Source organism: Platichthys flesus, chromosome 17 (genome assembly GCF_949316205.1).
Source record: "Platichthys flesus chromosome 17, fPlaFle2.1, whole genome shotgun sequence".
NCBI lineage: Eukaryota > Metazoa > Chordata > Actinopteri > Pleuronectiformes > Pleuronectidae > Platichthys > Platichthys flesus.
In genome coordinates, this window is record NC_084961.1 from 20,014,345 (window position 1) to 20,031,902 (window position 17,558).

The 17,558-nt window shown below is 39.2% G+C and overlaps 1 protein-coding gene across 3 annotated transcripts in view; it reads left to right on the forward strand.

Moving 5' to 3' along the window:
- The window catches only part of phf14 (PHD finger protein 14), a 77,240-nt gene that overhangs the window by 22,922 nt on the left and 36,760 nt on the right, over window positions 1-17,558 (forward strand). For all 3 annotated transcript variants that reach the window (XM_062409754.1, XM_062409755.1, XM_062409756.1), the window contains exons 11-16: window positions 190-285; window positions 5,079-5,185; window positions 5,756-5,887; window positions 9,360-9,510; window positions 14,902-14,964; window positions 15,487-15,608. In XM_062409754.1, the coding sequence (XP_062265738.1) occupies window positions 190-285; window positions 5,079-5,185; window positions 5,756-5,887; window positions 9,360-9,510; window positions 14,902-14,964; window positions 15,487-15,608 (671 nt within the window). The remainder of the gene's footprint in view (window positions 1-189; window positions 286-5,078; window positions 5,186-5,755; window positions 5,888-9,359; window positions 9,511-14,901; window positions 14,965-15,486; window positions 15,609-17,558) is intronic.

A 17,558-nucleotide genomic window follows, 5' to 3' on the forward strand; every position in this document is an offset into this window, starting at 1 on the left:
GTTCAGGTTTTAATGACAAGTATAACAGGGTGTCATCCGCATAGCAGTGGAGTGTAAAATCTGTTTGAGTAGGAATAGTACATAATGTGTATGTTTTACAATATTTAATTGTCTGTGTGTGTGTTTGCACTAAAATGGGCTGAGACACTGGTGTCCTTGTCTCATGTTGTCTCCTCTCTTCCACTGCAGCTCTGTGAGTCTCTGGAGGAGCTGCTGAATGTGAATGGAGATCTGCGGGGTGAAGGCCAGGCCATGTGGACTCTGCTGGGGGACATCCTCGGCCAGGTACTACCACAGTCCACTTACCATATCCTCCTTTCACCTCCAACCACTCTGCTCAACATTCACACACTCATTGTTGTGAACATTTGCAGAACACTCTTCAACACTGTTGGTAGATTTCCTTTTTTTCTGGTTGCACGTAGCAACAGGCATGGCCAACAGTGGTGTGATACTGAGGTCTGTAATGTAAAATGAAGGCAGGCTGCAGAGTCCTGAACGGATCCAACCTATTACTTGAACTTATTTCTCAATCAAATATGAGTCCCATAACCTGACCCATAATTGTTACGTTAATGTAACACTTTAAAACTTGTCCAAATATTGATTGTGAAGTTTATTACTTTACATTACACGTCATTTAGCTGACGCTTTTGTCCAAAGCGACTTACAATTAGTACACTCAACATTCATGAGGGGCCATTTAGGGGTTCAGTATCTTGCCAAGGACACTTTGGCATGCAGATGGGAGAGAGTGGAGTTTGAACCGGCAACCTTCTTGTTGGAGAACCACCACTCTCTAGGGCGCCCACACCGCCCTACAGTTTATGCTGTCATGGGTGGTCTGAAGTTCTCTCCCACTTTTTTTTTTTTTAATGCAATTAACACATGGAGTTTCAGTGGGGGTCTTGAAAAGTTTGAAAGCCTTAAAGTCTTAAATGCGTTTAAATAATACAAACTAAGTTTTAGGACTTTGTAATATTTCAGATATAAACATGTAATAAGGGTTAGGGTTAGGGTTAGACACAAAACCCTAACCCTGGTCAGAATACTTTGCTCAGATTTGGAATACATAGACACCTACTGTCTCTGACGGTTTTGTTTGTGAGATAAACGTGGCGTTTCAAGGGTTATTCCCTACTAAGGTAATTCACCTTATCTTTAGATATTGGGAAGTCAAAGTAAAGCTGGGACCCTGATATTCCTTCACATCAATTGTATGTGTCAATCTTTTCAAACATAAGTGATTCTTGTATCCAAAGTGACTCTCTGTTTTTATTAGTCAGCTGCATTCTAACCTCTTTCAGTTTCCTGTTTTTGCTCTCATGTTATTTCTCCCACTAGCTGCATTTAAACCGGCCTCTTTACCTGTGATGTAATATTAACATAATATTTTAGCCCCTACAAATAATTTCTGCACAATACCTGTTAGGACTCCCCTGATGTTCATAAAAAACTCATTTTATACTGTGCTAACTCATTGACCTGTCATTTTCCATAAACTCACACCTGACTGTGAAGGTAAAATTGCTCTTCCACTTCTTGTTCCTATGGCAACCAATTATCAAGACGTGCCGTAACAGTTTAAGAGCTATTTAATGTATTAAGAAATACAGAAATAGACTTTAAGGATATAACAGACTCAAACTTGAATCTACTCACAAAGACACTGTGAGGATTTTTATTGATTTTTATTTCACATATAATTTCAAAGCTCCTGCTCACAGCTGATACGTACAATGTATTGAGCTCAGTCTAACCACTGAGTTGCACATTTAAAATCTGTAGGTTTTCATAATTATTTATTGTTTAAAAATGTTATTTTTACAATATTGAATTACAGAATTTATATAACAGTACAACAGTCAACTTAAGACATATAAGAGGGACATTTTACAATTTAAAAACACAAGGCGGCTGTGGCTCAGGGGTTAGAGCGATTGTCCTCTAACCAGAAGGTCGGCGGTTCTGCAACATTTTATTTTATATTTTTTTCCGCATTTTGATTATTTATCCAGTCCTTTTATTTTATATTAATGTTTTATTAATTTAACAAGGATTGAAAGGGGATTGGTAATAAAAAAGGTAATTTTTTTAGGTTTAGTAGAGAGCTTTACCCGGAAGATATGCTGTTTGAGTAGGTGGACAGTTCATTATTCTTTTGTAGAGTTTAATGTGACTGCTCCCCGTCTGATCTACAAGGACAGAGCTGCTCTTCCACAGCAGTCATAAGCAGCATTGATCATTAAACATGCAGGGCAGTATGACAGGTACCAGGGAGTCAGGGAGAGGTGAGGGAAAGATGAGTTGCTCGGCTTTGGACTGTGTAGAGTCAGAATTTATGTAGTTTATTTCTGTCAACTGTTCAAGCAGCTCTGAGACGAGATAACAACCTGTGCAGCTCCCAGGTCATTTCAGACTGTGTACACATTAATTATTTTTAATAAGTTAAAAAAAATCACTGTCCGTATTAACAAGCCTGAAATAGTAATACAAATAACAGTAATAATAGCTTTATTTGTATAGCACTTGTCAATACAAGTTACAAGGTGATTTACAACAAACAATATGAAATTGCTAAAACAGATCAGAGTGTAGAAATTTGAATAAATAAAGATACAAATAATGAAAGTCATAGATGTCTTACAATAAAAGTTTGCTGTCGAGATGTGTTTTAAGAAGAGAGATAAAACAGTTAACCGATTCTGCTAGTCTGATCTCTTGGCACATTGTTCCAAAGGGGTCATCACTGCAAACATTCTATATTCTTTGGTTTTCAGCCTTGATTTTGGAATGGCTAGCAAGATGGTGGATGGATTTGATTGATAAAGGGAGCTTCAGTAGTCGAGGCGAGAGGCAATGAGGGCTTGAATTATTTTTCCAGGTCTGTGTGAGAGATAAAAGATTTTACTTTGTGCAACTGCTCCATGTCATCACTGGGTGAAATGCTCATCTTGAGCGTTGCTTATAATTATATTTATGTATTAGTAAGGGATAACCTATAGTTCAAAATAAAACATAAGTAGCTTTTGGTGCAATGGTTGTAGCAAATGGTGGCAACATGCATGATCAATAAAGACAAGGATCAGAACATAGTTTTAACATATTAATCTTAGGGTCTACATTCTAGCTTTTCCAGATTTTTCAAAAGCATCTCCCAGTTACCCTATGAATATATTATATTGTATCGCACAGCTAAATCCCTTAAAAGACTCATTAAAAGTAGAATCGCTGAGAGTATGAGCCGTGTAGATAAATGGTGAAATGATGTTAATATGGCGGGGAGGCAGCAAAATGGACAGGAACGAGAAAGAGACTGGCAGTGAATCTGCAATGACCACCATAAATCACCTAATTATGAACACACATGGTTTAAGTAGCAACATCAGTCACAGCACGGCCTGCCTTTGTGCCATCTATCTGCCACATTTTCATCTTCTATTTGTCATCCTGCCTGTGCATTTGCAGAAATTATTGATGTCCTCAACTGGGACTCTCATCCCTCTTCCAGTACACAGTCAGTGTTTTTGTTTCTTATGCTCTTCGAAGTTTAGCACTACTGGCAACTTCACAAAAAAAAATAAACACACACATCCTCCTTTTCCACCAACCTAGATATAATGCTTTGAGGCTCAAACAGCTAGGGTAGGATACAACAGTCATATGTGTTACAATGCACTCTACTTCTGTATTGATCAGTAGAAAAAAAAATGCTTAATAGACCTTCAAGCAGATGGTGGAGGCTGAGCATACAATACTCATTACATTTTAGAAATGCCTCTTAAAAACAACATAACACTATAATCATACAAATGTTAATTACATTGTTCATCCTTGTTAAGACAGTATTATCGAGAAATTTAGTTAAGACATGATTCAGGTTTTTACTGTCTACAGAGTTGCTCCTGCACTGTTGTGTTTTGATATGTTTTCCCTGAGACACTCAGCAGAGTGGCAGGAGGCCACACAGCTTACAGCTTGTCTGCCTTCCTGACTGCCTCCACTCACTGTTTGCTGTTTAAAATTTACCTTTAAACTTCTTCATCTGTCCGATAAAGCATGTTAACAACGTTGAAGCTGTTCCATATCAGCAATAGAGGGTCTTGTGGTTGGATGCAGGCAGACTTGCAGTCCTGGTCGGAGAGATAACCCCAGTAGCCCCTTGTGCTTTGGTCACTGTTTCCCCCCATCTATCAGGTCTCCCTGCGGTGACGCTCCCTCTGTGCTACAGGCAGAGGGAGCATGCTCAGATTAGAGCTTCCTCGGGGGAAAACTTTGTCTGTTTAGTGTCACACTTGGTCCCTATGAGATAAGTTTTCTAATTAACCTGTATGGCAGCAATGCACCTGAGATGCAGTGAGAATAAACAGACAATCTGCTGCTGCTTTTCACTTGCCACATACAGCAGGTTCCCCTCTCCACTCAACACTGCTGTAAGGGAACTTTACAGACTCTTTATTTTGACTGTACAAACTGTGCTAACAGTCAATAAGTGTCACTTGATTCTTGTTGAATCTTTATATATCAGTAACTTCAACACTAACCTGAGCAACATCTGCATATCATTTCACTTTTCTTCCTCGGGTGCAATTAATGATGAAGGATAAAGTTTGTTCTTTCAGCGGCACAAACTCTTCGTATTTCTGATCGGATGAGCAAACTACCTGCTGAGCTGTCATTGGTTCATATTTTTCAAAAATAGATAAACAGTAGTAGCTATTTCTAAATTGTTTTTCCCAAGCTATCCATGGAAATCCGGCTAGTGACAATTGGTTTCATTGTGGGATAAATGATTCCACTACATGGGGATTGATAATTATTACAAAGCATTTGGACAGAGCCCCAGATACATCTGAAGGATAATAAAAGCAGACAAGATGCACTAAACTACAGGGAGTGTCAGAATAGGCTTTTGAATACTGAAAAAAAAAATCTTTTTTTAATAAATTTGCTATAAGTTTTCACATTGTGGGTCATTTCTGTAGAAAATGTGAATTTCACGTCATTTATTACTGATTGCCGTTCATTGCTATTAAATTCAAATATTAATGAAACAGTTTTTTTGTTTGTTTTGTTAGAAACTAAACACTCCAGCTGTTCTGAAAGCCCCAAAAGAGAGGAAGCCAAGCAAGAAGGAGGGAGGAACCCCAGGGAAGTCATCCAACATGCCAGCAATCCTCTACAGGTGAACACAAAGGGTCCAAAGATATGCAAGGGCAAAGGCAGATTTAGCAATGATGATTAAATGATAAAGTAATGACAGTGAAAACCAGGGTGCACTTGTTTAATGTGCTGGCTTTTGTAGAATATCAGGGGAATGTCCCTGGGCAGAAACAACATGCTTCATTGCATATGTCCATTGTTAGGCCTAATCCTCAAAACATTCTTCGATTCAAATGTTTCCTAAAAACCCACCAATGCATGTCACAAGAAGAGGCTGACCTTCACCAACATAAAACTTACACACATCTGGATGAGACATATTTGTGCAAAAAATAACTGGTATTGTGTTATATAGGATTTAAATAACAATAATATAATATGATATAGAGTGAGCAAATCTGCAGTTTAAGAACGCCATAAATCTGTTTCTCAGGAACTTCTTGAAGAGAAACTCATAAGTGAATGTGTGAGTTTGAAATTAACGCTTGTGGTTTTTTTTTTATAGTAAGACAAAAACATGCTTTCTCAGATGCTAATTTAATTATTAAATGATGGATTGTACCTCAGCATCTGACCTCATGTGCTCCTGCAGCTGTGGCATCTGTAAGAAGAACCAGGACCAACATCTGCTGGTGCTCTGTGACACCTGTAAGCTTTACTACCACCTGGGCTGCCTGGAGCCGCCACTTACACGCATGCCCAAGAAGACCAAGAACAGCTACTGGTGAGACATTGAAATACACTTTGCACCGATTTTTAATCAAGAAATCCACAGGAAATAACATGGTCTTTATATCATGTAAGCTTAAAACTCTACGATGAAAAAATCTGTAGTGTCAATTGTCATAAGCTGAGAAGTTTCAACGTATTATAGTTCTTAGCTCTGTACAGACCAGAAAACCACTCTAATCTTGAGGTAACTGCGGCATAAACCAGACTGCTCTAGGAAGCCATTTGTGAAGGTTAAGATTCCACAGAAGCAACATTTGCATATTAATGTGGTGCTCCGGGAGGCAGAGGATGTCATGATTGAACATGACAGTGAAAACGACACAGTGTATATAAGAGAGACAGGGCAGGTAGAGGCAGGGCCACTGTATGTAAGCTGTGTTGTTTTTTTTTTACACAAAGCTTGAACACAACATACGAATTAAAGGACATAAAGCAATAGATAGACAGATCACAACATATATATTTTAGCCAGTTAAACACTTTGTTCTTCAGCCTTAGTTTCACTCAATTCAGTTTGAAATGAAATAATAGATAATACATTAAAGTGACAAGTCTCAGCTTTCATTTGAGAAGGTTTAAATTAATATAGAAATAACTTTCCTCAGTTTATAGTTTCAAAGGTAGTGTCACACATAATGAAAATCATCATATTTTATAATTGGTGTAAAATACCTCTGAGTTCAGTAAAGTCTTATCCCTATCCACTCCTCAGCCCTACCAATTGCCCCTCCCCCTTAGTTTTGTGCATGGCCGTGAAGGGGTAGAGTTGTCCCGTTTCTCCATGTGATGTAGCGGTGGTGGCCATCTAGCCCTCAAACAACCCTTAAACCGATGTGTATTCAGGACCCCCCTAGAAATGAAGGGATAGAAAGAAATACCTTATATACTACTATAATACTTTACGCACAAACAAAGCGAATCAAGATGGCAACTGCTGCAGGTAAAATGCTCAGAAATGTAAGAATTAAATCTTGCGAAACAACCACACATTTTCTTTGAAACCCTGCGAAATATCTTATTTTAATCCAGTAGCAATTGAGATGTCATTGAATCTCTCTGTCAAAGGTTGCAGAAAAAACGCAATTCACGCTGTCAAAACAAGCATGCAACAGTCTGAGTGAGAGCGACGTCTATAACTCCTGTGTGCCGTGTCTATGAATTAAAGAAAAAAAATCCTCCTCCAATCATGTTATAACGTTTTTAATACTGGGCAGAAGTTTCTATGGACAGGATAACATTACAATGAAAAAACTGATGTAAATACGCTGACTGACTGTGTATTGATCAATAGATCAATTGTTGTCACGTGTCAGTATAATAGCGTTGGTTGATATTGTTTGTCCCTGTCATAATGTTGGTTGACTGCTGATTATGTAGCGAGTGATGGCCTTATTATTGGGGTAAGATTAACTCACCCTCTCCCCTGTGGCTTTGTTTGGATGGGGACCGTCCCAGCGAAGGGCAATTCATATCTAGGGATAGGGCCAAGACAGAGGCATTGGGACAGGGCCTAACTGTCTAAAGTCATCGGTCATCAGCAGACACGTTCCTGGTGATTGTCTCATTTTCACTGCAGCCTTTTTCAGCTGTAGCGCTCTCTTGTTTTGATGTGAAAATACAAAAATAATTCTTCTGACAGTTCGAGTCACAGAGTACTTTCATTATGTGAGTGTGAACAGGGTTTGATTCTCATTCTCCGTCAGATTTGAGCTGTAATATATCATGACGTTAGAGTTTGTTTATTCATATTAATCCTGACATGTGAGGCCAGGCAGTGGCAGTAGGATTATCAAGTGATGGATGCGGAGATGGAAGAAATGTTAGAGGCTCTACTCTCGATTACAGTTCCTTATCTAGAGAGGAGATTTGGTGATGAAAAAGGAAGAAGCATTTCCTCTTGCTCTTGTAAATTGAAGAAATGCGGAGATCACTCTGCAGTTACATGTCAGGGTATGTTTGTGAGTGTGTAGCATAGTTTGTTTGTACATGGACTAAGCCACTTGCATTCAGAAGAAAATGAGCACAAAGCTCTTTTCATTTATTAGAAACAGTTGTAAATAATAGATCTGTGGATGCCAGAATAATAAGTAATAATATAATTGACACTGTGCCGTTATGGCACACAAACAGAGGAGGCAGAATCTTATTGTAAGGCAATGCTCATTCTCGGGTCTCACTTTGACTTGATGCAGTAAATATCAGTATTATCTGGTTGTGTGGGTTGTGTATGGGCAAGGACCTCCGATAAGGTTTGTTTATAGTTTCCAAAGGGTAAAACTAATCCAGGAGGTAAGGATGTTTATCTCCATTTCTCTTCACCTTGTGGATGAAATGTGATGGGATGTGTGATCCATTGTTGGCACTAAATCACAATGACGACCCCCATCTCCTCTAAAAATATGCTACAGTTTCCGAAAAGGTTTCAGGATTTGACCTTCGGACTTAAACTAGAACTTTAACTCCAAGTACCCTTACAATGCAGTGTACTCCAACTCTCCTACAATAAATTCTACCTGGAAGTAGTTTATTACCTTTTTAGAAAGATTCCACTTTACTTTACAATTTGTGAGTATTAATCTGTTGATCTTAATTTATATACACTTTGTATAAAGGCTATTACAAATGGACTTAAAGGCCTTCACAGTTAACCCAGGATTACTTCCTGGTACTGTTCGTCAACTAGAAATCATTATTCTTCACTGACAGCAACAACATCCCGGTCCTCCTCCTCATCAGTTTGTCATTAAGAAGAGAAATATCCCTGCTCCTTCATTTCACTATTGCTGTTCCTCATTCTTAGTATTTTCTGTAACAAAACAACCTTCTGTAGAGTAAACAATCTGCTTCCCCTTTACACTGGCATACACATGAAAGTGTATGTGAAAGTGTATGTTTCTGAATGGACAGTGCTTATTCCTGATTTCAATTCACTCATTATCTACTGACCACTATGCTGATGGAGGCTGCATAGCTGTTTACCCCTTACACTCCACAAGTTTGTTGTGTACTCAAACTTTTCAACCTTCGCTGGCATAGTGGCGAGTAGATAATGAGGGAATTTTCATTTTTGGGTGAACTATACCTTCAAGGGCTTGTCTGGATGAAGATTGCTTTCATTTTAATTATCCCAGGTTTACTGAAGTGTTTCCCCTAAATAATCTAGACTGTGGCAACCTAACATATTTTAATTTGTCCCGCCAGGGTTTTATAATGAACCAAAACATTTATACACTTCTCATAATAACAGATAATAATAATAATAGTGTGTGCAGCAAGTGTAGTAAGTGGGCAGCACTATTTGCTGTTATGCCACTGCATGCTCATGCTACCAGATACCTTTGTTATGGTCCATAACGTTTTTAATGTCCAAGCAGTCAGTCAGACCTCATATTTTCAGAGGACAGTGTTATGTATTTACAAGAACATTTTATGACATTAGCTGCTCTCTTCCTCCTCCTCCTCAGGCAATGCTCCGAGTGTGACCAGGCCAGCAGTGATGAGGCTGATATTGCCATGGAGACGCTACCTGATGGCACCAAGAGGTCCAGGAGACAGATCAAAGGACCAATCAAATTCATCCCACAGGAGATGTCGCCAGAGCCCAAGAAACAACAAGTGAGAAATGTTTAATGTGATCAGCAGAAACAAATTTCTTAAAGAAAACCTGTTGTTTTATTAACTAAAACGTTATGCAGGCAAGTTAGCATCGTCTAATCTAATCAGAGTTTTACTGATGAAACTCTTTTCTAACTTATCGATATTTATTGATTTCCAATGATTAACTCGAGTTTTCATTAGTCTCAGTCTTTTCTTAAGGTCATCACAAAGATACACAAGGTGGTAGTGTTTCCCCAGAGCTCAAAATCAACATTTGTAAGCTTTTGTTGCAGAAGGCAGTGTGGAGGAATATACAAGTCAGTAACTCACAATCACAAAAACTAAACAAAATCTATAAAACTTTTGTATTATCTTTGTAGGAGGGTCGGGGGGTCAGATGATTTTATATAATCAATCTTTAGGAGATGGACACATTTACTCTCAGTCTGCCCCAAAAATGTGGACCCACAGTGCATTCACACACCAAATAGCGGGAGAGCGTGGCCTAGGGGATAGAGCGGGTGCTCTGCAACAAGAAGGTTGCCGGTTCGAATCCCATTCTTTCCCATCTGCATGCCTAAGTGTCCTTGGCAAGATACTGAACCCCTAAAATTGCCCCTCATAAATGCTGAGTGTTCTAAAAATGTAAGTCGCTTTGGACAAAAGCGTCAGCTAAATGACATGAAATGTAATGTAATGTAAATACTAGATCTGTTGTTCCCTGACAGAGGGAGCTGCTACAAAGATCAAATCAATCAAACTGAATTCAGTATTGCCTATTTCAGCCAAATTTGTTTTAAGCTAAAAAGATAAAATATATAGTTGCATTTGAAATAAAATATGAAAATAAGGTAATCAGACTATACATTTTCTTGATCCCCTTGATATCACGACTTGAGATGGGCGAACTGGACTAGATATCTGTTTGGATCTGCAGATTATTTACAATCCTCAGTCAGAACTCAGCGCAACATTCTCAGATTGAACCGATATCCCGAGTATACTGAGATGACAGATGAATGTTTAACTGTTCAAATTTCTAATTGTTGGTTAATGGTCAAATGGTCTCTGATTGACATCCCTAATGCACATTAATCATAAGCAGGTTTTTGGGGTTTCTACCAAATAATCAAAACTGAATCCTTTTGGTTTATCTGTTCATCTTCAAGATTGAGTAAAACCTAATAATCTGACTCAATATAGAATAATGACAACAGATACAAAATAGATATGTTCATAATTTTAGTTTCATGCGCAAAGAGTGTTAGTTCAGTGTGACAGATAATCACGTGATTATGAAAGTCATCCAGACTACGACTGTGTCCATGTGGCCATTAATCCTCTGTTAGTTTCCATGTGACTTTTTCCATTGTCCATAAAAGAGCGACAGCGTGAGGACTGTGTCGACTGGTGGTGTAATGTTTGGTGTCAGCTGTGAGAGGGAACAGAACCCTCTTTCCACCCCTCACTGGCTCTCACTTATCTCTACCGACCATACTCTGATCTTGTGATACTGAGCTGCCTCCTCGCTCCCTCAAGAAAAACCCTCCAGATTGATATCCGACAGCCTGCTGGTGAGGAGGGGCCTGGTACGAGGGGGGCTGGGGTTGTCTGTCACTTCTCCTTTGTTTTTCCACTGTCAGTGTGTGAACCGTTGCCACTCACCTGGGATTTGAGGGAACTTTTCTGTTGTAACTGAATGCTCTCAGTGAGAGCCACTGAAGCTGTTCCAGTCTATAGTCTCTTGTTACAAATAGAGAAATTAACAAAGAGAAGGAGTGTCCCAGACATTTCTCCACACTCTGCACTCTATCTGTCTCAGAGGGTAATATAGTGTAGTGTCGGAGCACAGTGTCAGTCTGGGTTAATTTGTTTTTCTGTTCAGGTTTAGAAACCTGTGTCCAGACATGTGCTGAGGACTGCTGGAGCTCTCAGGGATTAGGAGGCTGTTTCTTTTTTTTTTATGGAGCCACAGCCACTCGGGCGAAGTACTTCAGTGCAGCATTTATCTTCAAATGCAAGGCGTGCAATGGCAGCCGCTAAAAGGGCCCTGCTTTGCATGTTTAATGCTTTTACCAGGGCACCCAAAGGCTGGCACTTCTCTAAAGCAATGTTTCAATTTATCAGGACTGGCTAATCGACCTCCTGCTGGCCTCCGCGGCTGCCGTGTGTCTGTGTGTGTGTGTGTGTGTGTGTGTGTGTGTGTGAGTCAGGCAGTTCATATGGCCGATAGGACTGTGTGCGTGTATAAGTGTGAACACACATGCATATCCTGGCTAAAAAGGCTAATATGGCCCTCAGTTAACAAGTCTGACTGTAACTCATTGCCTGTAGTTAGTACTGCCTACTGGAGTAAAACCTCTAAAGTCAACCTGCGAGCTGGATTCTAATTTGCATGTTGTGTGTGTACTGTCGCAGCTGTAAAGTCTCATAATGCTCCATGAGACTGTCAGATTTTACACTACCCTGCTGAACGGTAGCAAGCCTGAGCTTCATTCAAGCTCAGTCCATTAACATACATTTGTTCTTCAGTGTGGGATAGTTAAGTGAAACATGACCTGTGCCTTGGGAACTTTATCATGGATTAGTTGTTGAGGGCGAGGGAGTGGGTTGGTTGATGACTTTTTTAACATGCGACAGTTCAAGAAATGAAGAAAAAAAAAAACGGTGCACACATTGACGATACCGTTGAAGATGTTAAGAAAGCTTTTGGTGATGAAAGCCGATGTCGGTATCAATGTGCAGTAAACGAAAAATACGTAATCTCACGTGATAGTTAGATCCTGCCTCAGCTTGCTGCACTACCCCTTGATTGACCACTCCCTAGATTTCTATGTTGTGAATGCGTCTGAGCCAAGAATCTCCCGCTGCTTGTTCATGTGTGACGGACAACCGCCAAAGACAGTCTAGACCCAATAATGCGGACACCATCCGGAGGTCATGTCTGAAAACAGCAATTGTGACTTTTCCATACACTTGTAAATAAAGATAAACAATAGGTTCAGAGGGTTCAAGGTGGTCCAATCACGAGTAGCTGTGTTCAGTTTTAAATACACCCATGATCTATTGAGGACTCGTATGAGATCTGATCACTTAGACCACATTCAGAGGTGTCTGGGATGCTTGTAGCCCCATTCTTCTTGCTACGTGAACGCAAATGTGTCCTGGGGGCAATCTTTCAAATTTTTTGCCCATTTATCGACTCAGCCCTCCGTCTCTCTCACACACAACGCACACACACACACACACAGATATAAGTCTGAGCGGGACCTTTGTGACATTGAACATGGATGCAGCCATTCCATTTGCAGCAGTTACTGTACCTTCTGTGGAGGGTCACACAATCTATAGTTTTGATATAAATTATTTAAAAACAAATGGGCAAACCTAGGAATCCAAATGATGAGTTCAGTTATCTTTGCTTCTTTATATATTCAATATTAGTGTCCATGACTTGATCGAGGTCAGAATTTGTGGCAGGACTTAAAAATTGTTGTTCCAAACATGAGTCCAACAATTATTTGCAATCATAAATACGTATATGTAAATGCTACCATAACTGCCCTCAGTTAACATAAGGAGGAGTTGTTTCACAGCTTTTTTCCCACCTCATCCTTTAGAATTGTTGCCAATAATTCTAATTATTTCAGCTGCAGTTAAATGGTTCTTAAAAAGAATAATATGCAGAAATGTAGAAATGAGACTCTATTTGTGCAAGGATATAAAACCATTGATATATCCGAGGGAATTTAAAATAGAATTTTGGGTTTGAGAGCTTACTTAAGGTGGAAACGAAATAATTCTGCTAATGGGACCTGTTTTGCTGCTGCAGCAGCCCACAACAGCGCTTGCATCAAAACCTCCCATATGAACATATGCCATTAATCATTTAGAAATTAGGAGAATTAAGTTAATATATCTAGTTACTGCCGCTTCCTATGCTCTGTTAATTTCTCTAATCCTGTGTGAAATGATTCATGCTTGTTAAAGATGCACTGATGTACTTAATTAAAAGATTGATTTTGCCTGGTACTCATAAACTGCCTGCAGTTTTAATTTCCTCACCTGAGTAGAGCCTGAGATTAGCTGTGCAGTGGGCTGAGCTTCATTCAGCTGAGCCAGCTCTCACTGGCCTTATAGATTACCTTCACAGACGCCACTTTAAAGCAGAAATTATTAAATAATGTCGTGCCTTTTGTCTGGTGCTGCTTTTGCATGAGATACGGTGAGGGTCTGCGACTGCCAACTGGCAGCATTCTTACAGTTAGCATTCTTAATGATAAGTGCTCCATCTGGCGAGCAGTGGCGAGCCAAAGGCAACAGATGGAATTGTTTTCACAATCTGTTTAAATATGTTGTAGATTTTTCTAGCCCTTTTAAACCCTCCTTAGCAGCTCCAACATTTGCTTGCTTGCTGAAAGGAGATGTTTGATTTCTTTTTCTTTTCATGCTTGGTTCTTTGTCCCTCAAACCTGTTCAGTAGATGATGGCGTTTCTAGATGTTCATCCAGTACTGTTTAGTTTTCACAGAAATAATGAAGTAACATTCTGTGCCACAGCATGAGCAGCAATGCAAGTGATTTGCTGTCAATGCTGCTGAGTACGGCTGCTTTCATGTGTTCAAATCAAGAGATTAGTGGTTACAACACAGAGGGGCGCTGAATCGATAAGCTCAGCTCCTCACAGTCAAAACCACCAAATCTTCGCAAACGGTAAAATATAAAATCGCATTTCATATGAACACATATATTTACTCCCACTGACTCAGTGGAATGTGGCCCTCCCAACATAAGGGCTTCAGAAGTGGGGGGTCAAGGTTTTTTTCCTCTTACGTGATCGAAGAACAAGACTCGATTAAATTGTTTTAATCGATCGTCGGAGAATAAACGATCGATTATCGATTCATCATTAATATTTTTATATTAAAATTAACTGTTTATAGGGGCTATATTAAAATGCAGTGAAAATAAAAAAAATTACTCATTAAGGTCTTTAATAGAAGATGAACAACTCTTGTGGCAGTTAAACGGGATCCGTTCAATGGTTACACTTGAAAATATGCGCTGCTGTACTCTTAAGCCCTGCTGAGAGAGCAGCGGCTAGCCGCTGAGAGCTAGCTGGATCTTGGGCAAAAAAGTTTATACAGAAGTCGGTGCAACTTGCAAAGCTTATCACTGTGAGTGCATTGTAATAACCAAAGGCAGCCTAGATCATAATTTTTATCAGCTCAGACCTTTGTCAGCCGTACACTGTTTACAGAGATTGTAGAGAGTAAATTAAAACTGAAATCACAAAGATGAAAATATTACACCTTAGCTCTGATCCTAAGAAGTTGTTTAGTGACTAAGCTGAATGAGTAACTTTGCAGGGCCTTGTGTGTCTGAACTCTGCTTTGTTTGTGTTTCACAGAGAACCAGAGGACAGAAGAGGAAGAGAGTTCCCATCTGTGAAGACAAAGAAGACAAATTAGAGGTTTATCTCTCTATGCTGCTATTCAAAGACACTGCTGTTGTAGTTTACATTCTACTGACATATTCTGTTCCTCATAAAGTAGTTCAGCTCTGATCAGAAACATCACCCGTATTTAACCTCCTTTACTTTCTTGAGCTACACAGGCTATTTTTGTGTCAGGCCAATTTATTTCCTCATCATGTTTTTTCTTGTTAAAACTAAGATATCGGTTGATGCATTTCATCAACCCCGGTCAGCTCAGTAAGTTTTTAGTATTTGTTAATATCAAGTCAGATAAATCACTACAGTGTAAATTAAAAGCAAAAGCTCCATTAATTTGATCTCCAGTCTTAGAGATTACACCTTAAAGCTGCAATTTAAAGTCAGAAAATGTCAGTTTAACCCTCATAGTCACTTTGATGAATTGCATTCAGGAATTGTAGTTTTTGTATTTTCATAGATTAACATATAATTTCTGTTTACATCCCATTCTCCAACAAGTGCCCATCCAGCTCTCGATTCTAATCAGCCGTGTTTCCATAGGAACCACTGCCACGGGAACGCCGTCAGCGGCAGTCTGCACTGCATAAAAAACCTAAAGCCGAAGACATGAGAACCGAGTGTACAACCTGCAAAGGACCGGGCGACAATGAAAACCTAGTGAGGTGAGAGAATGTTTGTGTGCGCGTGTGCATGCTATTATGTGATCAGAGAGGGAGCAGGGAGGTGGGGTTATTTTACATGACGTGTAGGTGCGGTGATGTGATGGTGTGTGTATGTGTATCTCATGAGGCAGCCATATCCTCCTGGTGATTAAAGTTCAGTCTTCATTAGGCTCTGGCCGCCTGTGCTGTGCAGACTGAGGGGGCTGAGGGTATCTTCTCCATAGGCCTCCTATATTGACCTGCCACATACATTTGAACAGTTCATTATGGCCTAATGAATAGCTCAGTTTATTCTGCTCCTGCCTTGGGATTTCAGGTGTCAGGCATCTAATCAACAGGATTATTTTCTGATATTGGAATTCTGTGGAGGGACAAAAAAAATCTAGATTACAACAGGCAGCCTGTCAGCCCATTGTCATGCGATGAATCTCGTACACAAAGATTCTCTCCAATCTCACCAGACCTCTGACTGAACAAAATTCACAACCACTTTACTGGGTTGAAACAACTCACCATTTGAGTGCGATACTCTTTTCCCATTTTTTTCCCATTCTACCGATTATTAAGCTGCAGTCAGAACAGCAGTTAAACAGTTATTTTACTACGTCATCTGCCATTTATCTAACCTCTGTTGATGCAAACCCATCACATCCACCATCTTTACAAGATGTTTTTATAAATCCAGAGTGTTGTACATTCTGCAGAGCTGATTGCATTACTTCAACAGTCCTGTCATGCTAACACCACCACTGCTATCACTTAAATCACAAATTCAGTCCAACTTCATCAACTTTTTTCAGTCTAAACTAAATCTCCCTTTGTTCAAGTCTTTAACAGTCTAGAAATAACAATATTCCAATTTAGTGAGTCAGCAGAAAATTAAATTGCCTTCTCTTTTAACAATTGTAGAATCATCTAAGTTGCATTTTTAAGCAAAAATTCGATATTCTCATTATTTTCTGATGTTTTTTTATGCCAAGTGATGGACCAGTTATCAAAAAACAATCAAGGGATTAATCATATTAATCCTAATTAATTGCAGCACTAAGTCCCCTCATTTACAGGCAGACTGTTAGTGTCAGATATTTGCAGGAATTGTTAATTGACTTTGCTCTGTTAAATTTATCCTTTCACAATAACGCAAATGCAATGACACAGTCGAGGAACTTTGAATCATTCTGTGTACATGTTTGTGTAAAATGGAGAAACTTCAGACCAGCCTCATCAATGAATGAATCAATCAAATTTGATTTGTAAAGCCCATATTCACAAAACACAATTTGTCTCATAGGGCAGAGGTGTGACATCCTCTGCCCTTTAACCTTATCAAGAGTAAGGAAAAACAAGCTTTTAACAGGGAAAAAAAACTTGGAAACCTCAGAGCGAGCCACATGTGAGGGATCCCTCTCCCAGTATGAACAGAGGTGCAATAGATACCATGTGTAATGAATATGTAGTGTAATGCAATATCATATGACCCTTATGTCTTACTAAATTAAATTAACGCTGTCAAACTGTACAATACGCTGAATTTAAGATGTAAGGTAGGTCATTTCACATTACCTGCCTGATGTTATCAGCAAGCCTTTATTTTTTCTTGGTTTATTATTAAAGATAATTCATTATTATAATGTTTTTTTGAATACTGTTTTTTATCGAAGATTTCAGATATGAAATCCTATGTAAGTCTGCTTTTTGAGTTGACATAGCTTTAAGTTAAGGCCACTTAAAGATAAAGGCAATGGTCAAATCTAATCTACACAAGTGAATAAATACCTAATCGTAAACTTAATTTCTATCCTTACAGTGACAGCTTGTTCAGACTTTTTTAAATGAACCTGTGTCCATTGAAAGACCATGAAAACACTTGAATACCAAAGTGTTTGTGTTGTACTTGTCGTGCTGTTGAGGCAGCGTTTAAGTTGTGAGGGTTTTGAGGTGTCGTGGTGT